The following is a 24339-nucleotide window of genomic DNA, read 5'->3' as shown; positions in this document are numbered from 1 at the left end:
CCACATTAAAAACAAGGTGTCCAAAACATTCACATAGTACAGGTGCAGATTATTTTCCCAACTCGTAAATATTTGGCACTCACTTGACCGGCACCGGTCCGACCGTCCACTCCAGCTCCACGGCTTTGCTGTCGGCGTAGAGTCGGACCACCTGAGACACCCAGGGAGCGAACCGCTGCCGCACCTCCTGCACCACCGAGTTCTGTTCACACGACGTTACAGAATTAATAGAAAACTTTTTCTTTTAGGATCTATTTTATAACTTAAAGTGTCCTCGGGGCGGGCATTTGTGGTATCGTTTATCATTTATCGCGATAAATTTTGCGTCGCTATACGATTTTGATTTAATGTCGTCATGATAAACTCCAATTAACGATGTTTAAAAATCTCTAAAACTTTTTGTATCGTCAGGATTTTTAGCTTTACCATTTTTTCTACACTCTTTGTTCAGCAACAGTAATTATTTCTCCGGATAAATACATTTGAAAATATGACTAAATGTAGTTACTATGTGCAGTTTCACATTTCTTTATGCTGCGTTTCTGCAGGTTTCACCAACTCAAATTTAATGACTTTTAAAGACATTTTAAAGACTATTATGAATGAAATATAAAATCTGTAAAAATGTACAAAATAAAGAAACAAAAACATGGAAAACTGTTGAGGAAGAAATGGTATATTCTTCCATATTCAACTCACAGTTAATAGGAATAAAGGACATTTTATGAAAATATTTTTGGTCATTTGTAATTTCTCTTGTGTAAAAAAACCAACAAAAAACAGAACAAAAAAAAAATTAGAATCATATCTGGTATGAAAAACAGTTTGTATCTTTAAGCCTATGCTAGCTTATTAGCCAACTGGCAGGCAAGGTCTTATTAGCAGCTTCTGAAGTTTTTACCTAAAAGAAAAGTCCAATGAGCAAAAATAATAATAATAATAATAATACATAAAATATGACTAAATTTAAGACCTGTGGTTACCATATTTAAGGCCAGTTTACATTTTGTTTGTGAATTCTAGACATTTTAAGACCTTCGTTTTAGATACATGGATCCACGGACACCTTGAAATCAATCATAGTGTCAAAGTTAGAAGCCTGTGAGTTTAAATACATAAACATGAGGTTAAAAGTCAACGCAGTGCTACCTGAAAGACCTCCACTCTGGCCTTACTGCTGACCATGACAGGTGTGGAGGAGTTGGGTCTGAAGATGTAGGCTCCAGAGGTCTGCCGACTCTCGTCGTTGTTGCCGTCACTGGCATTGTACCTAAAACGCCCAAACACACACGTTTTTTTTTTTATCAATTATCATTTGAAAACTTGAGGCAAAAACCTGAATTTAAACACATTTTGTTTTTGTTTTGGAAGAAACACCAACCAGTAGAAGTTTTGTGAAAGCTTTATGGTCTGTTTGGTTTCCAGGTTGCTGAGACCGGACAAAAGGCCAGTGTCAGGGTCAAAGGTCACTTGAAGGAACTGAAGCACATCGTATAAAAAACAGTCACTAGTCAGTTTTGATTTTATCACGCTCATTTCTAAGCGTGGTGGACTCCGACTCATCTTTCTGAACATGTACCTTGTTTTGGATGCTGGTGGGAGCCTGGTGTTGAGGCGAGGACGATGGCGGCCCGTCCTGCAGCAGGGACACAGAGTAGCTGCTGTAACCCAGAGGAGGAGCTCGGACCTGGAACACCAGCTCGTTCTTGGCGAAGCTGCGGCTCCTCCTCACTTCCTGTGTGGCTCTGGACACAGGAAGCACCTTCAAAACGAAAATAAAAACACAAAAAGAAGAAGTCATAGGGTGGCACACTTGGAGGTTACCTTTAACTAAGGGTTTGGGAGCAACAGATTGACTAACCTGACAGTCCACGGGTTTTCCTTGAGCGTCAGTGACGGCGTACACCGTCCCGTTGACCGGCAGCCTGACGGGCCAGGTGACGGACCGACCCAGAGGGTTGTACACACTGAGCGAGAACTGGACCAGAGCGGCGAGACACAAACACACTGAGCTTCTAATAACAGAATTATTGCAGCTTCACACTGTTAAAATCTTATATTAGAAGATGATAGTGCAGACCGGGGTTTTTAAGAACAATTATTAGGGATAAGACATGGTTATTACTAGATCCAGGTTTACAATGAATCATATTATGAGTGTGTGTGTGTGTGTGTGTGTGTGTGTGTTCACCTTGCTGCTGGACTCGGTTAGAGGACACACACTGACGTTGAGGTTATCACAGTAGATTCTTTCAGCGGAGGAGCCAGTGAGGGAAGCCAAACTGTTGCTGACCAAAACCTGGACGAGGACAGTTAGTGAAAAAAAAACAAAAAACAAACAAACAAAAACAAACACATGACGAACGCATGTTTTATTCAGCATAAAATGATAAGAGAGAACGTTTAAACGGGACTAAAGCAGGTGAAATATGATCATCATCTCATGTACCTGGCAGTGTTGCCAGCCTTTGGCTAGCATCTTGGCGTAGTCATTGGCAACATGTTGTTTCTCTGTTCCTGACACTGCGTCATGGTGCTGAGCCACAGCCATTGCTTTCCCTGCAGACCAGGGCATAAACTTCATCAAAATTCATGTAGAAATGCAAAAGAAATAAATATGTATACAGCTAATATTTGATGTATTTTACCATCTCTAGATGCACCAACACCAATAGAAGGTGCAGATACAGTAGAAGGTTGTGGATAGTTTTATGTCAAAGCACTATATTCTCTAATGCACACCAATCATCCTGTTTATTAATGATGGTAAAATAAATTTTAAAAAAACAACCACAACTCTATCAAAAACTACATATAGACCATCAGGTGCAAAAAGTGATGGAAGAACTTGTCATAAGCCACTCACAATAATCAATAAATCAACTAATCGCATGATAAACTAAAAGAAGTTCAATCATTTCCATTTGCATGATTTTCTCTCTTTCTACCAAAAGCTGGATGAAAAAAGTCTTCATTCAGCCTGGTGCTTTGGCCTCAACCTGCTCCTTCCTTTGAAGGACAATTCTGTTTACACACCTTCATCACTCATTTTATTTGTCGTTTCTGTTGTTTATTTATTTTGGATATTTAAAACGTCTCGCCGTTCCAGTGTTAAATGATTGTTAGAGATTAAAAGTTTATTGATCTTTGAGATTAATAAACCATTATTATGCCATGAACTTTATATTATTTGGAAATGGACTCAAAACAAGGATATTATCGTTTATCGCAATAAGTTCTGAGACAATTTATCATCCAGTAAAATTTGTTATTGTGACAGACCGAATCTAAGAGAAATGCATTTCCTGCTGTTAGGACATTCGACAGAGGCAGTAGCCCAGAGCGCCGATTCTTTGGGGGCTACCACAATTTTTTTATTATTATTATTATTTACTTATTAATGAATGAATATTTTTTTATTTTTCATATATAGATATATTAGATAAGTAGATAGATATGATCTAATACCATGCATCAGTTCACACCCACTCATGTATAGATCGACCTATTAATACGTATTGTAATTTGAATTACTAGAAGAATTTTTCTTTAGTGGAGAGGGCACCAGAGCCAGCTCTGGCCCAGGGGCCCATGTGATTATAAATCCGGCCCTGTGAGGGATGTTTTTATTGTTTCTTCAGCAAATAGAATACAAGCAGCTTTTACAAATTTGCGCAACTTTCCACCACTTCTCATTGTTTTGACAGTACAGTGTAGTTCTGGAAAGCCTGTAGAGCCACCAATAAAGAGATATTCATTAAAAAGGTTTGAACGCAAGAACCTTCCACCAATCAACTGGACAAAAAAAAAAAAAAAAAAAAAACTCACTCAAAGTCTTGCTGTCACCCTGTCCAAACAGCCCATTCCTGGAAACGGGACCGCCCAGAACCTCCAGCTGATTACAAGACTGTCAAATTTGAAAAATAAATAAATAAATAGGGCAATAAAGAAAAATACATCCAACTATAAATCTGAAAAAGCGATTAAAACCAGAAAAGTAAGTGAACTGTAGTTACCTGCAGGTTGCTGTTGCTGATCCTCTCGTAGCGTTTCAGTGCCGGTCGGCTTGTGAAGTATCCCGTCCAGAAGTTATGAGCGTTGTCCGCGTAGGGAAAGAAATCGTCCGTCTTCAGAGGCCTTGATAAAGAGAAATGCGGTTGATATAATCGTTTACATGAACTGATGTCAGGCTTCACGTTTTGAGCTCCAGACGTCGGCTGCACCAGGTGAGGTTAGCTTTGTGAAGCTCCTGCAGGTAGCAGGATGGAGTGGAATAGAGGACGTTGACGTTGCTGCCGTTGCCCTGCTGGTCGTTGACGTAGCGGATCAGCTTGTCCAGGTTCTTGTACCACAGGTTGGCGTTCTCGTACTGGAAGTCTGAGCCCATGGTCATAATGATGTGGTTGGTCTTGTACACTAACGCCTTAGAGGGGAAAAGAAAACAGAAAAATGAATGATTCACGCAAACAACAGGAAGAAAAGTGGAGAAAATACAGCAATTCTGTCTGCAATATTAAATAGTTATAAATCTAAAACAGTCATAATTTTTTTATTTATTTGTTTTTTTAACAGTTGAAGGTTTAGCTCTTTTTGGACAACAGTTGTAGGAAAGGTGTCCGTTACCGTTTTTCATCGTAAGTATGAGCCTAGTAATTTTGGCAAATAATATCATAGAACTGGGAAACGTTTCATACAGAATGGTACTGAACGCTTTCATGAACACAAGAATGGGTTTTGTCATTAAGCTGGAAAAAAAAAAAAACCTTGCTTGTTTGTATATAAAGAAAATCAGGTTGTTCTCCTTTTTGAAACAGTTGATGTTTTCTACAAAAGTAGAAAAATAAAAGTATAAAGACTTTAGTTCTAAAATTTCAACATAAAAATAACCACATTTTCTGTAAGTTTTTCCAAAACTTTGTGAGCACTTTTTTATGGTTCTGATGCTAAAAATAGTTTATTTAGAAACAGTGATTTCTCTGGTTTTATATATTTTTTCTCTTTCTGCAGGTGTAGAAGCAGATTTCTACCGACTCCTGTTCCTTTCTTTCTCTCCCTAACCTCCCATTTCTTTCTTTCTTTTCCCACACCTCTCAGAAAGACATAGAATATGCCAGAGGTTTAATTATTCATGTCTTCAAAACAAGAAGCCGTTACCTCAAATGTACTGTATTTAGATAAAACTTAGCTTAGTGCCTGCTTAACAGATAAAGCAAAAATGGATTACATTTTTTTATGCAGCTGTAAAATTCAACCATTGAGGAGAAACCCGTCTCAACAGACCTGACTCTTGGCGGCGCGAAGGAAACGCTGGACAACATCGTCAACGTTATAATCCTCAAGGTCGGGGTCGTCTCTGATTGGTGCGTCGGCGCACAGCTGGTCCCAGCAGAACCCTTCTGGAGGGTTGTACCCGTTGGGAAGGATTCCTGAACGCAGTAGAAAAAAAAAACAAAAAAACACCCTGCTGCAGCAGCGGTCTCAGGTCATGAAGCATGGCGGAGGAGTTTTGTTTTTGTTTTTTTTTTTTTTACCGGTGAAGAGGTCAGCCATGGGTGGTGGGAGGCTGTCTGAGGCTCTCCAGAGGAGCTCCTGCTCCTTCGCCTTCATCCTGCGAGTCCGGTCCTGGTAGTCCAGGCGACCGAAGAAGAAGCCGTCGTATCCCATCTGAGGACAAATGAATCGGTGCTTCGACTGAATCTCACAATGAAAGCTGTTTTTTACCTGCACCACGTTTGGATCTTAAAGTGAGCGACACCGTCCCCGCCTGATCAGTGAGGCGTTTCTCCAAAAAATAAATAAACAAATAAACGTAAACTAAAACCAAACCCCGGCTCACCGGTGAAGGTAAAGAGTGTAAAAAAAAAAGAGAAAAAAAAACACCCAGGAGTGTGCAACATGAAAGGTGGAGAATAACCTCCAACTTACTCCAGGATGGAGGTCTGACCAGAGTCAGTAACCTGAACATGGTCGTCAACTGGACTCAACAGAACCCGTCTCGTCTGCCAGCTCAGCTTATTGTAGACAACCCTGACCAGTTTATATACATCCCAGTAATTTGACATAATGTCGAGAATGTGCTTTAATAAAAAAATAGCCTTTAAATAAGAGGATGAAACAATAACTCCAGTTTGTTACGCAACGTGAATTAATCAACTGAAACTGGAAGTCTTGCTTTATTTTTCTTCATTACGGGTTTATTTTGTCCCACCCTCCATCTTTATTACTCTACAAATTAATACATTAATACATACTGTCTAGCATCTTCTTAGCCCCTTTAATCCTTAATAAAAGCTCTAAATATAACCCTGCATTAACAAGGTTTTGGACATAAACAAACCAAATGTAAGCTTAGTACGTTTTCCACAAATATAACAAGAAAGTTCCATGTAGGTTCTGCGAAAGCGACTGCCGTTTCACAGGAAAGTATTGGTAAGTTTCATGAAAGAGTAACGGCTAAAACTGCATTGGCTAAGTTTCAAAAGAGTATCGACTAAAATTTGTAACTTAGCTGTTACCAAGTTAACTTACGGATAAAGTTGAAATAACTGCCATATTGTTTCTGTAACATCTAAGCCCCCAAAGAGAATCTTTGTTCAACTAAGAAAATATCTTCGTTCCAGGAAAGTAACTTTGAGGTCAAACCATGGCAGCAAGGAGTGTGATTAATATTAAAGGCAATTATTCACCAAATATTGACTAAAGCTTCATTTTGTAACAGTCCTGCTAAGCTTCAGCTACCTGTGCAAAAAGAGAGGCGTGTTCGCGGGCGTGGCCAAAGGGGTCAATGTGCCAGGCGACCCGGGGGCGACCGCAGATCCCAAAGGTCTCGTTCAGAAACCTCAGGCCGATGGTCATCTGGTCGATGACGGCGCTGTAGTGCGTCGTGGCCTCGTCGCTCATACACCAGCCGCCATTTACAAACTCCAGCCGACCTGGAGGAGCAAGAGTTGGGTCAGGATGAGCTTCCTGACCCAAGCTCATCCTGAGCTGTGCGAACACGGCTGTGTGTTCGCCGTTGACGCAAACACACAGCACCGGGCGGCGCACCTTGGTTAACCAGCTGCTTGACCGTCTGCTGCATGCTGGAGCTCTGCTGCTTCCACCAGCGGTAGAAGAAGCCCGTCTCCACGTAGATGAACCGTCTGTCTGGGTTCTTCAGCAGCTGATCCACCACCGAGTCCAGGATGTACTGAACGCCGGCGTGTTGGATGTCGTTACGATCTTCACAAATAGAAAAAGTCATATTGTTCAGGACCCTGGAGGTCGCAAACTTCAGCACTGAGAATAGACATATTGATTTATGCTGATAAATGATGGTCTAGCAATTTTAGTTGATGATTACTTGTTATTGATCACAGGATTCTTTTGGAGCTGTTCCGACAAACAACACTCCTCTCATTCACAAGCATATTTACACTGCAATTCACACTCATTTTTAAATTACCTACAAATATCACAGTACAAAACTGTTAATCAAGAGTTTTACCAAAAATGTTTATAGAGACTGATATGAAGATTTCATATCATTACTAATAAAAATCAAAGGATCCGAGCAATACACTAAGGAAAGAGGAAGAGATCTGAACCAGACACAAAAGTGATGGGACATGCGGTCTGGTCATAAAACTGTCATAAAAATGTTCTTTTTTTTTGTCTAGTAAAAATGTGTTGACAAAACACACAGGACAGAATAGTCCAGAAACATCAACACAGATACATTATGTGTGGAAATATAAGTGAGATTCATATTAAAATATACAACCGACTTCAGGTTTTACTTGTAAATTACAAATTTAGCCAAAATGGTCATTACACACACAAAAAAGTCAAAGTGTATTTTATCAGGTGCAATATAATAAACGTCACAAAAAAAATTGTTGCGCTTCCATGTCCAAGTTTAAAAATGTAAAACGATGTTTTTTCAGCAGTACACAGTATAGTTACGTTAGTAAGAGCTAATTTTAAAAAAGGGAAAAATTAAGAGCACAAAACTATTTCCACATCTTTAATTCCTATGGCCCAATGAAATGGTCATTGTTTTCATGTCTTTAAACATATAGGGTCAATAAATGAAAGAGTATTTTTGAAAGTTAATGTTGTTTGGGTTTTGGTTCGGGACTGACCTCCATAGAAGTACTGGTCCACGGTCTTTAGCCAGCCCACGTCGTCGTGTGTGTGAGGAACCAGGTGAACATTCAGCATGGTGGGCTTGGTGGCCTGACATGACTGGACACACAAACACACTTCATCAACCCGAATGGCTTTCCACAACCAACCGGAAGTATCAGCGCACCGGTTGTGCTGCTAAACGCGAATAAACCCCCATTTTAAAATGACGATTACAAAAAACAACTAATTCCCTTACACACACCGACAGCTCAGAAAATAAGGATGAGTGAAAGTGAAAGAAAAAAACGCACCAGACCGTTTAGCTCTCAGGTTAACAAAAACAAAAAAAAAACTTCAGACTGTAAAAGCTACAAAAACCGTAATAACGAACCTGGTATCCGCAGGCGGTGGCGCCTCTTTCCTCTGGGCCGACAGGAAAACTTAAAACCCCGCTGAAGAGCAAAGCAGCCGCAAAGAAGTGGCAGCTGGCCGCCATGTTGAAAACTAACACAAAATCATATGACATATGTTTATATGAGCTTCGGTCACGTGACTGAATTCCACATGGGAAGTGCTGTGGGTATTTTAACCCTCAGTGTGGACTGTCAGGCAGAACAGACACGTCTACGTCAAAAAAACCCAAAACTGTCTTTGAGTTGTTTTTTATTTATTGGAGGAAATTTTAAAGTAGGTTGTGAGGTGAAAAACAACATATGCTGTTATTTTATTTTGTCTACTCTCCTTCACTAAAATTGAACTGTTGGTGGTTTTGGATCTAGGTTCTGCAACATACACCATTTGATTACGTTTTTGTGCCGATTTATGGGAAGCCATTCGTGCCATAATCCAATCAGAATACTACTTGGATGAAAAAAATAAAATAAAAATAACCTCAAACAGTACCAGCAAATCAAACTACCGCATTAACTGGCAGAAATTACAAAACAAAATAGCAGGATTAAAAGGCATAATGTGCCGCATACAAATGTGCTTACTTTGTGCATTTCAAATAATGTTGTTATATTTCTTGAACTACTTGAACTACTATGTGATTCAATAACTATTAAAGGCAGAATTTTTTTTTCTGCAGTGGTCCTAATCTTCTTTCACAATTTCATTGAAAACAAGTCAACTGCAACATTTTGCAAAACGCTACAGCAGCTGTTCAAGCAAGCACTATAAAAATGTATAACAAACCACTATGTCACATGCTTTGCTGCTCTTACTCTTCCTTAGTGCTTCAGTATGCATTTTGGCAGGCGCCTGATAAGGGTTATTGGATAACAAAACCAGACAGTTTCTCGTTAAGCTCTAGTGGTTTGTTTGTCACCTGATGTTGTAACAGTCAATTTTCTTTAAATGTAGTCAAAACAAAGGAGATGACTTTGTACTGGCTGAGGTTTTTATGATGAGCAGAAATAGGCCAAAGCCTGTCTTAAGATGTGTGAAAGGGATGTTTAACATTTCTCATTTATGTACTCATTTAAGAAGATTTATACGAAGTCTAAGACTCTATCCTACGGTGGTATGTGCTGCAGCACCAGTAGCTATCATACAGAAATTGGACGGAACTGATAAAAGAATAATGTCTCTGTCCCCATCAGAGACACAGTCATTGTTCTTTGTCCCTATAGCTGATAGTTGAAAGAAGAGTGTTGTGTCAATAGACACACTGCACAATGAACTGATGAACCAGCAGCTTAGTGTGTTCATGTTTAGACCTTTTCAGATTTGTAATAAGACCATTGGCCATATTTGCTTAAGAAATATTGAAATAATCAAAATCATATTTTCTGTGCAATGTAAAAGCATACCCACATTTTCTGATTCCCTTTGTGATCAGTATGTCTCGCTTCTTTTCTTCATTCCTTCGTTCCAAGATATTCCATTGATGCACTTAATTAAATTTCCAAATTACAAGTATTTATTTGTAATACATATACAAAACTCTTGTACAGACATTTCGGGAAGTTAAATTTAACATGTCTGTCGTTAACTTCTAGCTTGATGAAATGCACTTTTATTATTTGTTTCCAATTGCAGAGTAAATCTGAAGCAGCTTTAGGCTTCTTGTCTTTATAAACAGCATGTTTTAGTGGTTAACATAAAAGAACATTTCTGACACAGCGTTCATGTTTTCCACACCAACCTGTTTACTTTATTTAAAATTCAACTGTACACGGCAGAAAGAAAAACAGGTTATTTACATTCTTTGGAAGAAATGCTGTTAGTCATTGTGTTTCTCTTCCTCTTTGGTAAACTCGAGTTGTTCCCGCATGTAGCTATTTTTCGTCACTACCGCTTTCACATACTGTAAAAAGAATGCCACATGTCATGTCGCTGCTTTCTCTACCATTTAGTCTAAAATGGGATTATAGCCCTTTTCTTTGTCTTTTAATTGTTAAATTCTCTCCTCAAGTCTTTCTTTTGCTCTCAACTATCTCCGCTAACATCTACCACTGGCTAACAGCAGTTACAAATCTTTGGCTGCAATTTACATAAAAACAATAATGATGTTTCTGATTTCCATCCATCCATCCATCCATTTTCTGTTCACCCTTGTCCCTAATGGGGTCGGGAGGGTTGCTGGTGCCTATCTCCAGCTACGTTCCGGGCGAGAGGCGGGGTACACCCTGGACAGGTCGCCAGTCTGTCGCAGGGCAACACAGAGACATACAGGACAAACAACCATGCACACACACACTCACACCTAGGGAGAATTTAGAGAAACCAATTGACCTGACAGTCATGTTTTTGGACTGTGGGAGGAAGCCGGAGTACCCGGAGAGAACCCACGCATGCACAGGGAGAACATGCAAACTCCATGCAGAAAGACCCCGGCCGGGAATCGAACCCAGGACCTTCTTGCTGCAAGGCAACAGTGCTACCAACTGCGCCACTGTGCAGCCCATGTTTCTGATTTTAAAGATATATTTAAATATAAAATAATATGTTAAATATGTGTATAAAATATATATTTTTAAATATATTTTTAAAATATATTTTAAATATATTTAAGAAGATTCTTCCGAGCAGGCTTCTGATTTTAAATGTTAAAATCAGAAACAGGCATTTAAAAATAATTTAGTTTGGCCACATTTCCTTCCGGTTTTTGAGTGGCAGATCGTCACTGCTACATAATGACCTTTAGATCATGCTAGCATTAGCATTAGCTCCCGGGTGTGGGCAGATGAGCAGGGTGGAGTCCAGGTCCAAGCGGAAAGCCGGGTACAGCGGTTGGGGGAACTGGCACTGAAAGGTGTGGAGGAGCACCACCGTGTCCGAAATGCTGTAGAAAGACAAGGTCCCTTTCTGTCGCTCCAGCAGAACCCCGATCCGCGAGCAGGACGGGGCGGCCACCGTGGTCTTGCGGTTGTCGTGCCACGCCGAGTAGCTTGTATGCGTGCACCGCAGCCGCCAGGAGTTCTCGTTACGGCCGAGCAGGCAGGGCCTTCCGCCGCCTTTGCGTCCGATTGATAGCGACGTGACGCCAATGTCGACCCATCCTCTTCCCCGCCACTCCACCTCCCAGTAGCTGGTGGCGCCAAACTGGCCCTCTCTGCACAGGACCTGAGTCACTGAATCAAAGCGATGTGGGTGAGGCGGATAGGGCTGGGTGTTCTCGCCACAATGGGCGCCCTGGGGCTCCTCCAGGAGAACCAGAGTGGGGTGGGCCGTGATGGCGTCCAAAGAGAGACGACATGAAACTGAGGGCAGCAGAGAGAAAAGTGAGTTAACGGTTAAATACGGCGAACGGTACAGACATTTTGAGCGGCAGCTGTGAACTGATAAAAGAACAATGTCTCTGTCCCCATCAGAGACAGATGCATTGTTCTTTATGCCTAAAGCTGATAGTTGAAAGAAGAATGTTGTGTAAAAAAGGTGGAGAAAGATGAGCTAATGTGGCAGATGGAAACTTAGCATTGAGAGATTTATTACAGGCAGTCATGTCAGGCTCAGTTATGGAAATGTGGGGTAATATAGGCTTTAAAATCCAGAAATTGTTCCATACTAGAAGTGGCTAGTATGGAACAGAGGCCACATACTAGCCACTGTTAAAAAAACAAAGCAGTTTTTTTTGGTCCAGAGGAAAAAGAGTAGACTGTGCTCCAGCACCACCTAGTGTCTGTCTGTGCATGTCTTTGGCACCGCTAGCTAAAAACAAAACTAGCTGAAGTTTACAAAACAGTCAAGTTCATTAGGTTTGGGAATTTATCCAGAAAAATTAATGTAGGAGAAGCTAAGTGTGCTAAATGTTTTCAAAGTCAGCAAAAAGTGCTAAAGCACCAAGATAAAAATTAGTTCTGAGATTAGCAAATTAGCAGATTAGAGGAATGTAAATGTTTTTCCTCTAATCTAAAAAAAAAGGCATTCAAGTCTTAATTTAAACTTTTACATTTGTAAACAACCAAAGCTGATCAGGATTTATTGGCTGAAACTATTTAGCACAAATTTGGTTAATTGATGAATTTGAACTTTAACAGAAAAGGTTCAAATTCATTTTCTGCTGAAATTCAAAATGCAGACAAAGAAAAAATATCTGCATTTTTTTTTGTCAAATATGAAGTGAATAGAAGAAATATTGTAAACAGAATTTATGAGACAGATCCAACACATTTGCACATAATTCTATTTGTTATTTTGTTTGGTGCCAATTGAAAACTAAAGTAGCTATTTTTGCAAAGAGAAATTTCAGTCTCTACATGAGCAAAGCTTGTATAGCGATGCCCCCCAAAAAGCTGTGAAATGTACCAACTAATGCACTGTATCTGGCAGACGAAATTTAAAAAAGCATGCCACACTTTTCAGTTTTTTTACTCAGAAAATATTTAGAAAATAACAACAGCGTGTGTTGGCTCTTCACTGAGCTCTCATCCATTGTTCCTGCGCTGTAAAGGACGGTGCCAGGCCAAGATGTGAAAAGCCGTCCAGTATTTCAGAGGGCGTTTTGACACTGACGGGACAAAAGACTCGCTCTGCCTTCACCCTCCTCCACGTGAATTATTAAAGCCTGACAAGGTGCCGTTACATTGACATGTTGTCAGCTGCAACAGGTAGCAGCACCGGTCTTAATGATGAACCAGGATGTCATAAATACATCATGATTGTCATTCATTATTGAAGGCAGGCCAGACGAGGGCTTTCTGATTTCCATACCAAGATTCTCATTGTGTGGTAAATAAAAGAACAAACGGAGAGAGGGATGAGATGGAAAGATGGAGAGGAGAGAGGCGGGGAACGGTTCCGTTTAAGTTCCTGATGAGGATTTCCTTTTGCACGCACCCATTTTCCTCTCAAACGTCAGGCAAAAACAATTGACTATTGAATTGTATCCCAATTTTCCTGTATGAGTGTGAGCATGAACCAAGTTGATTCCCTTTATTCAAATAAAGTCCTTACATCTGAGTAAAGCCGCCCTCATCCTCTGATCAGGTGGTTGCAGGCACAATATGGACAGAGGAAACGAAACTGGAACGGCTGTAAAAGTTGATTATAAAAAACAAAACAGAGAGGAATGTAATAAAAAATGTTTGTAAAGGAATTTTTATCTCGGAAAGAATTACACATCTACAATCTTCCACATACCCCTGCTGTTTTGTTGCCCCACGGATTGAGATCGCTGAGGTTTGGAGTTCCCCAGTCGGTAACTCTGGCCACCTTCCCAACACGACAAAGATGAAAGCATTTATATATATAAAAAATAAATCAAAAATATCAACTAACTTCACACAACGTTCATGTTGGCTTCACCAACTCAAATTGGTGTAGCCAATTTTTAGTCTTAAAAAATGTAAGAAGACCATCATGAATACAATTTGTGGCCTATATCACATTGCTATACTTTTTTACTTTTACTTATTCATTTTATTATGAAGTATCTTTACTCTTACTTCAGTAAAATTTCTGGATTCTCTACCCACTGAATGAACAACAAACATGTTTCAACCAAAAATTCTCCAGACTCAGACACACACCTGCAGTTTTTGTTAAAGTTTCACAAGTTTTATATTGAAAGAAACTGATTTGGAAAAATCTTCTTTTAGCTGATTTTGGTATTTATTTTTTTTATGAATTATTGCCATTTTGGACAATAAAAATGATGATAAGGACCAAAACAGAGAGGAATGTTACATTCTTATATGGTCCACTTAGCTTTATATATTTGATCCATCTGATTATGTAATTTTTAAACAAACTATTAATAATTTGATCAGTTTCTCAGTACTTGAGTGGACATTTTACCAAATACTTGAATAAAACTACATTGAAGTGGTGCTACTCTTACTTTAGTAACATTTTTGGCTTCTCTATACCGACCTCTGGTGTATTGTCATTTCCATTGGTAAAAAATAAAAAAATAAATTCTTTAGAGGATTGGGCACCAAAAACGGACCCAGCCCAGGGGCCCTGCATCCTTGAACATCCGGCCCTGCATGTTGTCTTTTTATCATTATTAATTAAGGGCTGCAGCGTTAAATGTCATGTAAAAACCTCAGACACGACTCTCCCACAGAGGGCAGGACACGGTGGAGTGTGCGGGTGCATCCAAGGATCGCATTACTTAAGCTTACCGTTTACAAGCTCTCTAGCGGGGACGCAGTTCTCATTACCTGGAAGAAAAACAACACGTTGGACAGAGAGAATGAGCCAGCTGGGTCAGAGGTCAGGAAAAGGCCGGCGGGTTGCTTTCTTGGCATAAATGCTATATTTGGCACTGCGGGTGATTCCTCCATACCCACACGGCCAATCCTGTCGACCTCCTCCCTGCAGACGTCCTCGATGCAGCTGCGGAGGTGGCTCAGCGCTCTCCTGGCGTCGCTGAAGGCCTCCGGGGCCAGGCTGAAGGTCCCGGGGGGCCGATCGGCGGCAACGGGGATGCAGAGCAGCGCGGCCGCCTGAGGTGGAAACGCAAAGACAAACGAGCGGAAAATTACGCACTTTGCCCTCCCTCGGGAAAACCTCGCTGACTCATTTATTCCTCTCATCCGTTCCTCCTAATGTCTGAGCATCTCTGTTGGAGAAAAAGAATCTTTCAAGCACAGTTCATTTCCTGCGGGGTCCCTAATGACATGCAAAAAATAAACTGCGTTTTCAATATTTGCCAAGAACGGGGTTTATACGGTTTTCACTCAGTAAAACTCGAGCGCTTTCAAGGCGAGTTTTCAAAGGCAAATGAGCTAAAGAAGACACTTTCAATTCACTATTATATGATATAATTTATTACTGTTAATATAAAATAATATGTTGCATTATGCATTCTATAGTAGGGACAAAATATAGTAAAATACTGTATAAGAAAATGTTATGCTTTGACATGTCTTTCTTACACCTTACGCACCTGACCGACATGAAAGAGTTAGAAAACAAAATCTCTAAAATAATATTGTGTTTTCTGGCATTTATCAAATAGAAATAATTTTAGTGATTCTACCTGACAGAACTAGAAAAGTTTGGTCTGATTTGACTATAAAGAGTGAGAAAAAAAAATGTATCAACTATAAATAACACATTCCAAATTTAGGCTGTTAATCAAACATTAGATCATACGTTATTGTAAAACTGTGTAGTTTGAATATCAAGCACTTTCGAAGACATTATACAGGAATAAAATACTTTCCCATGAGATTCAAGCATCTTCAAGAATTTCAACACCTGTAAAAACTCTGTAAAAAAGTTTGATACATAGATAAATAGTAACAAATAAAAAAACAAATTGCACGTTAAAAGTCTACAAATATATCAAGTATAGTAAAATAAAAAATAATGTTTTATTTCAGTTGAAATAATTAAAAATATGTTTTTAACTTTACTTAAGAAATGAATGTTTTTCAATATCTAGAATCTTGTTTCTATTGATTTTAAGCTTGTTTATTTATTTTTATTGCTCAAATATATTTTTTTCCACTTCCAAAGCGTGTTTTGTTTCTCCCAGTGTCTCCCTTCATTTCCTAGTAAAAGGACATATATGATGCTGCCGTCACCCGTTTCCAGAAACCGTCTACTCGGCAGGCGGCTCCTATTATTTCTCTGGATTAAACCCACAAACCGCAATCCAGATCAGATAGCAGCAGCTCAGATTTCTTCTGTCTCTTCAAAGAAAAATACTAATTTCCTAAAACTGAGGCTTTGATTTTTTTTCTTTTTTTCAGTTTTGATATCGGTGACTCCTCCCTCTTTTGCCCCGTCACCTGTGTCAGCCGGACGTTGTCTTCGGTTCGCAGCAGCTGGGCGATCTCCTCGTCTCTCCTCCTCAGCTCCTCCAAATCCGTCTCCAGAAGCGCGATGTCTCGCTCCAGTCTGCCGACCGCCGCTCGGCCCTTCGCCTCCAGCAACGCTCCCACCTAAAACACAGATTCGGAAAATCCACCACAAGTCCCAGGACGTAAAATACAGAGTTTCAAAAATTATATTCAGGAACTGTAGCTGTCTCAGATCATTGAATGCATTTAAGCAAATTAAAATTCCTGTTTTTAATTTATTTAAAGAAACTTTTTTCCTCAACTTTTATCTAAGCTTAAACGGATACGTTTGTGTTTAGAGCGCTGTCATTCCTTCCAATACCGATATTGCAGCCTTGAGAATCGGCTGATAGCGATACTGACCCGATACGATAACAGGATGAGTCATACAGGGGTTTCCACAGGAATCACCCACTCAAATATAAGACTTTTTTTTTTTTACCCCTCCAGGGGGTCTTTTGTGGGCTCTAGTGTCCCTTATATGACAATGGGCTGACAGGAAACGGGGAAGGAGAGGAGGGAAGACATGCGGCAAATGTCGTCGGGTCCGGGAATCGAACCCGCGACGGCCGCGTCGAGGACTCAAGGCCTCCAAATACGGGTCGCGCTAACCGCTACGTCACCACGGCACGCCCCAAATATAAGACTTTTAAAGACCATTCTGAATTCAATATAAGAACTGTGTTGTACCCTGATACATTATTTTGTTGTGCATGCTACTCAAACAGAATTAAATGCTGGTGCGGACTAAATGCTGAGACAGACTAAATGCTGGGGTAGAGAGCTTCTAATGGAGATTTTAGATGCTTGCCGATATAATCCGATACTCGTCTTTTGGCTGATATCAAACTGATTTCCGATATTAATACCAGGTCTGGACACCCCGAGTTCTAGTGTTGGGTAATTCTGCAGTGCCATAACAAACCCAGAACTTTGAAGAGCTACGTTTCACCTCAGCTTTAGTTTTCTCCAGGCGGTGAGCGATCTCAGCGAACAGAGCATCACTCTCCTCTAGAACGGCGGAGGACAAAACCTAAAAAAAAAAAAAAGAAGAAAAAAGACTCATGAGAGATTGTGTGTAGTGAAAGGACAAAATAAAGCCACATAATCCAGATTTTAAGACATGACACAAATAAAAGCATAAAATATATATTTTTTCAATGAGTTAATAAAAAAAACAAAAGTTTGTTGTTTTAGGGAGGAATAAAAGTCAGTAGGAGGTTGAAGGAAGGCGTTTCTCAAAAGACCGAGTTGCTCAGAATAAAGGACATAAATTTGTTTTGCACTGAAACATGATACAGTAATTAAATTGAAACAGGATGTCTGAGTGAGTGAGATGTCGGAGTGCAGGCTTTATGTGTCTGCTCAGCTGTGTAGCCCTTTAATGTGGCTTGTCTAGATAGCTAACTAGATAACAAAACAAAAATAGGTTTCACTACAGTCAGTGAGAGAAAATATTCAAATAACGCCAAAATTATGCATCTTATAAAAATGTTACAGCATCCTAAAACAGGAAATTCTGAGGTAGGTATTTAAAAATCCTGAATTTGCATTAAATTGGGCAAAACCTTGGGACCCAAACAGAAACAAAATTATAATTTCAACATTTAAAGTCATAAAGTTTACAGCAAATGCTCTCCAATAAATATTTGTTGATCAGTCAATCAAGTTTCAATCAAGTTTTTTTGTACGGCATATTTCATCAACACGGCAGTTCAGCGTGCTTTATATCATGAAAACAAACCAAAAAACCCAACAGAATCATAAACACATCAACAGCTGTGAAATCCAACAACAGACTTTACATTTTGTCAAGTGGCATCATTAAAAATCATAAATACAAATAAAATAAATTGGTTAAAACAAGTTTGTAGATCTACGTTGAGCTGAGCCTCATATTTGTTTTGTCTGTTCTGTTTTAAGCTGTTCAGAAAGGAAATAAAAATATAAAAAAGACCAAACTCTACACGTGCACCAATCTTAAAAAAAAACAACAACCTGACCTGCCGATTCTGATTTTGCCTGATATTGATTTATTTTGTCTGAAAAGTTGCTAAATTTAGCAACAAGTTAAATTTCAGAACCGTGAAGTTGGCAGCAGCGGGGTGACTGTTGTTAAGATAAGATCAATTTCACGTGTAAGTTTCGACCAATCACTGATCTCTCAGGATTAAGGGACTCAGGGCCGATTTAAAGGCCGATAGCTACAGCTAACATGCTTATTCCAAAGAAAACCAACGAAAGATGACGTACTAAATGAAAAAACGTTTTCAAATCTCGCGCACGGAGCTGAAGTAACAGATTGCTTCGCTGATGCTCGGTCGTCTCCCAGAAAACGGAGGTGTTTCCACAAACAGTTCCCCACTTGAGAGAAAACCGAAGGTGTTGGATGACAACAGGTAACTTTTTCCAGGTTCATTCCACTCATGCTGGCTGATTTCTCAGAACTACCACTTAGACCGATGATGCTTCAAGCGCAAACAAACACATTTTGACCTCTTGGGACTTCGGCTTGACATAAATAATTAGTAAGTTCTTGGAAACCCTTCGCCATTGACGGAACGGCAAAGAACATTGAAACCAGAACATTGGTTCATAGAAACACTGGATTAACGACGAATAAGGGCACCGTGTGTGTGTGTGTGATGGTTTTGTTACCTTCTGGGACTCCAAGCTCTGCTGGAGCTCTTCCAGGTCCCTCTCTCCGGTCCGTATCCTTCCCTGAACCGTCCTCTGGGATTCCTGGAGCTGGAGCTGAAAGATCACCGAACAAACCAAGAGGTGGCTGATATCAGCAAGACACCAGTGCAAATATGGAAGTTCTTGACAACTGACTTAGAACCTCAAACGCATTTAGACACAATAATTCAGATTTTCCAAAGGCCATCATCTGAGCTAAACTGGAATGTTTATTGGATTCATCCAAAGAATCCAATAAACATTCCATTTGCAACGTTTGCAAAGTTATTTGGAGCTTGGCCCTTAAGGAAATGTCAAACTAAATTACAATCACATGGGAAAAAACAAACATATGTTTGGAGGTCAAATTTAACAAGACTGAGATTCCTATAATTAAAGAAAACAAAAAAAACAAAAAAAAAACAGAAGAGAATACTTTTTAACATTTTCTGTAACAACTTCTGCCAAGGACTAAATTAGGACATCCCTACATTTGTTCCCCCATAAAATATCTAAAATTACACCTATTACGACAGGTTTAGCACTTTGCTGCAGCTTTTTAAAGGAGGTTTGCCCTGTTTACCTCTCAGATATTTAGCTTGGTGAGCTTCTGACTGTTGAAGTAAGTGTGAACACCAAAAGACCTAACAAAGGTGGGCCTGGTTGAAATCAGCCATTTTACAGTGTGGAAATAGATCTGCAAGTGGTGGACATTCAATGCAGCAGCTCTGCTTTTAAGATAATGAGATAAAAAATGGGGGAAAATGTTTCATTTTTAAGCGCATAAAAGGACTAGAGTTTAATAATCCAGCATTTGTTTCTCCTTTTCAGTTAAAGCCTCCAGTATGTGGATTTTTAGGGCCAGTTTATAATCCTGCAGAAGACACCTGGACCAGGATGGTGCATTTAAGTATCAGTCGTAAACTATATGATCCACATTAAATGGGCTATAACAGTTTAATGTATCATTCTTAACAGCACATCTATTTATATTTACACTCAAAATCTGCTAAATTTGACAATTGATGATTTTTAAGTTATCTTATGGTACATTGAATTTAGGCTAATAAATGGAGAGATGTGATGAAAAAAACGATACAAGACGCAGCACGGAGGTACAGGGCAATTATCTCATCATAAAAACAATGACTTTGTTATCTTTTAGTGTTTGAATTTGGTTTTAGATCATTTTTCGTACTTGAAACCATGAACGTTTATTTTTATTATACTACTGTAACTATATCATCCACTTTATTTGCTCCACCGTAAACCCACCAGAATAAAACTCCACCCGTGCAAAGCTTTCTTTGACCGCCCCTGTCCCACATCCCGTCTAACCGGGTACCTGTCTCCTGGCTTTCAGCGTGTCCGCCCTGCGCTCCTCCTCCTCCCGGTCAGCCTGGCACAGGAGGCAGTCGCCGCTCCACTCGGCCTCCGCCTCGGAGCCGCTCCCCACGGGCTCCAGACCGAGGCGGTGCTGGGCGCACAGCTTCTCCGCCAGCCGCTCCACCGCGTCCACCAGCTTGTGCCGCCGCAGAGGTCCGACCTCGCGGTGCGGCAGGACGTGGAGGTCACAGAAGGACGCCAGGCAGACCAGGCACGACTTGCCCGCCCTCAGCTTGCTCTCTGTCGGACAGAAGTCACACGGCACCTCGCCGGCTTCGCCCAGGTACAGCTCCGGCTCGTGGACCGTCTCGCTCAATATCAGCTTGTCGACGACCTCGGCAAGCACCGTGTTTCTCCGGAGCACCGGTCGAGGGCTGAAGATGTCCCGGCACTGTGGGCAACTGAACTGGCCCGAGTCTGCCTGGTCCCAGTAGTTGCGGATGCACACCATGCAGTAGGTGTGTCCGCAAGGGATGGACACCGGGTCTCTGAGGATGTCCAGGCAGATGGGACACCTGAACTGGCCCTCTGTCACTGAGATGTTAGTCTGAGCCATTTCTGGGGAGAGCGCTCCTCCGTAGGCGGGTGACTTCTGAGCTGCCAGTCGACGGTGTTCCTCCTGAAAGAAACTTTTCCTGACTCCAGAAGTGTTGTTGTGAAGGAGAGAACTCCTTCCGCAATGTTGACAGCGCGCCGGTTGTGCTGCCCTCAGCGCGGTCTGACAGGTACGGGATCAGAACCACACAAATAAAAAAAAAAATCAACAAACACGCTACTTTCTCTGAGCTAAGACGTTTGAGTTTTACTGCAAACGCACAAAAAAAAAAAAAATAATAATGGTGATAAATACGATCAAATAAAAATGTTACGAGTAAACAAATAGTAATTAACGCTGTATCTGTAACACACATTAAATAAAGGTGATAAAAATATTATAAAGTATATGTGTTTTTACTTTCAGAAGATGACTCTATGGAATGTTCTGATCTATTTTGCTTTACACATACGCCCTTACAATATTCATTAATGGAATAATATTTGAAGGACAGAAAGAAAGAATGTTTTAACAAGTTTATGTCGCCATCTGCCGACCAATTGCGATATTGCAGGCGCGTCACAATATTGAGTCATTTTTAAGCCGTAGAAAAAAAATAAAATAAGCAGTGACGTGCGGTCAGGGGAGGCAGGTGAGGCAGTGCCTCACCAGCCATCATGGAAAGAAAGAAAATATATAATCATAAAGTAATTTAAATTGTTATATTCATCCGGTGGTTTGTACTAAAAAATATTTATTTTTCATGTAGCTTCACCAATTTCGATTTTTATTTGTTCAAAATCGCTGAATTTTCTTATTTTCGCATTCAAATGCTTGGAAGCGATGCCGGTGAGGCAGCAGCGAGCTCTGCCTCACCTTGGATTGCGCAACCCCTGGCTCTGCGCTGGCTGCTAAGCGGAGAGAGCATGTTGCTGTACGGCGTCAATAAAATGGTTTAAACAAATTTAATATGTGAACTTATTTCCAATAATTTAGCTTATGTATATAATGTACAGTGCTTTTTGTCACCAACTGTGTTTGTGTAACGTGTTTCGTGTAATGTGCCCTGCGACAGACTGGCGACCTGTCCAGGGTGTACCCCGCCTCCCGCCTGGAACGTAGCTGGGGATGGGCACCAGCAACCCTCCCGACCCCATTAGGGACAAGGGTGCACAGAAAATGGATGGATGGATGGATGGGTTTCGTGTAATGAGCGATTATAAACGGCAGAGAACAGGTTTGAGGTGGGGCAGGCAGTTCTCTTGCCTCATGGCAGGGGGCGCTCAAGATCCCAGACGTTCGTCTTGTTCACTCCTCAACTGCCGAGTAAGTGACAGCGAGCTAGGCTAAACGATTCGGGAAGCAAGTCAAGTGCAGCGATAGATTATAATAGAGATAGTGATTTTTTTCCTCTCGCTTATCCCGACTTTCGACATGGATGACTACATTACAGTACTAAAAAAGTTTTCTCAAGTGGACTTTCAATCGAAGCAGGAGATAATAACCAAAGGAAGACCAACGCCGGAGCTGAAAGGTTTGTATGTGTAAGGATGCAGAAGTGAAACATAACCTGTAAACTGCTGTCAATCTATGCATCTATTTGCAAATCTGATTCTGATGACGTCAGTGCCTCACCAGCTATGAACCTCACCGCACGTCACTGAAAATAAGTAATATTCCTAACGTTTATAGACATTTTTTTCCCAGCTTATTTATAATTTTATTTTTCGGTAATTACTTTGGGAGTTTATTAATGCATTTGAACTGTTTCTTTTGTGGGAGAAACAAATGACTAATTTATTTTGGAACAATACATGTTCAACATATTCGAATTTCCTCTGGGATTTTTCCAATCCACGGTGCAGTTGGTGCTACGGACAACACAGGCGTTGTGAGGTGGCTGATATCAGCAATACCACAACAGTCAATGACATCAGTGTAAATGTAAAAGTACAACTTCTTCTTGAAGGTCCTGGGTTCAAATCCTGGCCTGAGGTCTTCTACATTGAGCTTACATGTTCTCCCCAGGGCTTTGTCTGGGTTCCCTGGCTTTTATCCACCATTCTTAGTTAAAAGTCTTGTAAATGCTTCGACTGTTGTTCCAACAACTCAAATTTTTGCGGCTGAAGTTATCCTTAGATCAACTGATTAGGTCTATTTACTAGTTGGACCGTTTCCAGTCAACTTTCTCTCCATTGATCTGAAGACTTCCTCAGTGTGTATCCCCAATCTCCTCTCCTGCTCTCAGTCCCAGTCTCTGTCTGGACCCGACCTTAAATCAGGCACAAAGCCTTGAAAGGAGCTCTGGTCTCTCGACTCCACTGGTCCTTTGTTCAAAGCGAGGCCCTTGTTGTGCTTGCTGCTTTAAGAAGAGGACTTTTCAGCTAGGCCGTAAGGTGATGCTAGGTCTTTTTTGGCCCAGGGTGTTCCCCGGGCGTCTCTGGTATACCTGCGGGACTGAGAGTGGTGAGGAAGGGAGGCGTTGCCCCGGCTCTTTTACGGGAAAGGCAGCCGGTCAGTGGATCAGGGGGAGATCAAGAAAGGAGGCGGGGATGGAGGGATTGATGTAAGGCGAGAACGCTGAGAAAGGACAAATAAACAAAGGTGGCGATGAGGGTCTGAGGTGATTTAATTGTATCGAGCTCTTTCACTTTTTGGCGGCAGTCTCTGGAGACAGCAGAGCTGGGAACAGTATACAGTTGATGGAGCTTTGACTTCCACTGGGAACCACTGGGAACTATTTCATTCCTTTACAAATACAAGACGCTTCGGAACAATATTTTGTGAATGCAGTCATAAACACAGGACCCTGTTTGTTAAATTTCTAGACCTTTCCACCTGTATCATGTTCATTTTGAACAACAAACATTGAATATTCTCTAGGTATTCTTGCAGTATATTTAAGGTATACACCAAGACAAGAGTCTGCAGACACCAAACTAAAAAGAACAGAGTTTCAAAGTCCTGCTGCTGCTGATCAGAAGTCTTTCAGATTTAGTTTCCAACCTATAAGTGAAAGCTTGTAACATACTCTTGATGGAGAGTCAATGGAGCTGCACAAAGATGTGATGTGACATGAGTGTAGTAATTTGGTTAGAAGTCTGGCAGCAGCTCTTTGAACTTGCGACAGTCCAATGATGCTTTGCTTAGACAAGTCATTAATGTGTCACAATCTTGAAGGAACTAAGGCATTAATAACAATTTCCAGATGACACTATTTAATGCAGCAATATTTTGTAAATGACAAACTTGAGTGAACAAGAGACTGGACATGACTATCTAAGGTAAAGCCAGAGGAAAATTTACCCCAAGGTTCTTGAAGAATGATTTGGCATAAGAGGCTATAGGCCACCGGTAGTTTTTCCTTTTTTTTAGCCATCAAACTTTTAT

The 24339-nt window shown here is 40.6% G+C and overlaps 2 protein-coding genes across 4 annotated transcripts in view; both read right to left on the bottom strand.

The window, feature by feature from the left end:
- man2b1 (mannosidase, alpha, class 2B, member 1) overlaps nucleotides 1–8609 on the bottom strand; it is a 29704-nt gene extending 21095 nt beyond the window's left edge. For all 3 annotated transcript variants that reach the window (XR_003595652.1, XR_003595651.1, XM_028018757.1), the window contains exons 1-16: nucleotides 8501–8609; nucleotides 8124–8226; nucleotides 7048–7221; nucleotides 6739–6932; nucleotides 5532–5664; nucleotides 5281–5426; nucleotides 4224–4423; nucleotides 4017–4137; nucleotides 3829–3907; nucleotides 2450–2559; nucleotides 2192–2299; nucleotides 1862–1978; nucleotides 1580–1762; nucleotides 1382–1479; nucleotides 1150–1270; nucleotides 84–202 (exon numbers count right to left, since the gene is read on the bottom strand). Coding sequence is in view for 1 of the 3 variants with exons in the window: in XM_028018757.1 (XP_027874558.1) it covers nucleotides 84–202; nucleotides 1150–1270; nucleotides 1382–1479; nucleotides 1580–1762; nucleotides 1862–1978; nucleotides 2192–2299; nucleotides 2450–2559; nucleotides 3829–3907; nucleotides 4017–4137; nucleotides 4224–4423; nucleotides 5281–5426; nucleotides 5532–5664; nucleotides 6739–6932; nucleotides 7048–7221; nucleotides 8124–8226; nucleotides 8501–8605 (2111 nt within the window). In the remaining 2 variants the exon portion in view is untranslated. The remainder of the gene's footprint in view (nucleotides 1–83; nucleotides 203–1149; nucleotides 1271–1381; nucleotides 1480–1579; nucleotides 1763–1861; nucleotides 1979–2191; nucleotides 2300–2449; nucleotides 2560–3828; nucleotides 3908–4016; nucleotides 4138–4223; nucleotides 4424–5280; nucleotides 5427–5531; nucleotides 5665–6738; nucleotides 6933–7047; nucleotides 7222–8123; nucleotides 8227–8500) is intronic.
- Nucleotides 8610–11045: 2436 nt separating this feature from the next.
- On the bottom strand, nucleotides 11046–21349 carry LOC114145486 (E3 ubiquitin/ISG15 ligase TRIM25-like). Its single transcript, XM_028019089.1, has 9 exons — nucleotides 20374–21349; nucleotides 19008–19103; nucleotides 17302–17382; nucleotides 16299–16451; nucleotides 14846–15005; nucleotides 14682–14720; nucleotides 13696–13767; nucleotides 13510–13587; nucleotides 11046–11816 (listed from the first exon to the last, which is right to left on the bottom strand). The coding sequence occupies exons 1-9, from the start codon at nucleotides 20968–20970 to the stop codon at nucleotides 11257–11259; spliced, it is 1836 nt and encodes a 611-aa protein (XP_027874890.1). The 5' UTR covers nucleotides 20971–21349; the 3' UTR covers nucleotides 11046–11256.
- Nucleotides 21350–24339: the final 2990 nt, after the last annotated feature.

Source organism: Xiphophorus couchianus, chromosome 5 (assembly GCF_001444195.1).
Source record: "Xiphophorus couchianus chromosome 5, X_couchianus-1.0, whole genome shotgun sequence".
NCBI classification, from domain to species: domain Eukaryota; kingdom Metazoa; phylum Chordata; class Actinopteri; order Cyprinodontiformes; family Poeciliidae; genus Xiphophorus; species Xiphophorus couchianus.
This window is presented reverse-complemented; position numbering and strand designations above follow the sequence as displayed.

What these genes read in the sequence shown, in the direction of transcription:
- LOC114145486 (XM_028019089.1), bottom strand. Translation starts at nt 20,970, where the DNA reads ATGGCTCAGACTAACATCTCAGTGACAGAGGGCCAGTTCAGGTGTCCC. An exon ending in CGCTAGAGAGCTTGTAAACG is followed by an intron (nt 13,768 to 14,681) that starts GTAAGCTTAAGT and finishes CGTGTTGGGAAG; the next exon opens with GTGGCCAGAGTTACCGACTG. An exon ending in GAGGGCGGCTTTACTCAGAT is followed by an intron (nt 11,817 to 13,509) that starts GTAAGGACTTTA and finishes TGCTGCCCTCAG; the next exon opens with TTTCATGTCGTCTCTCTTTG.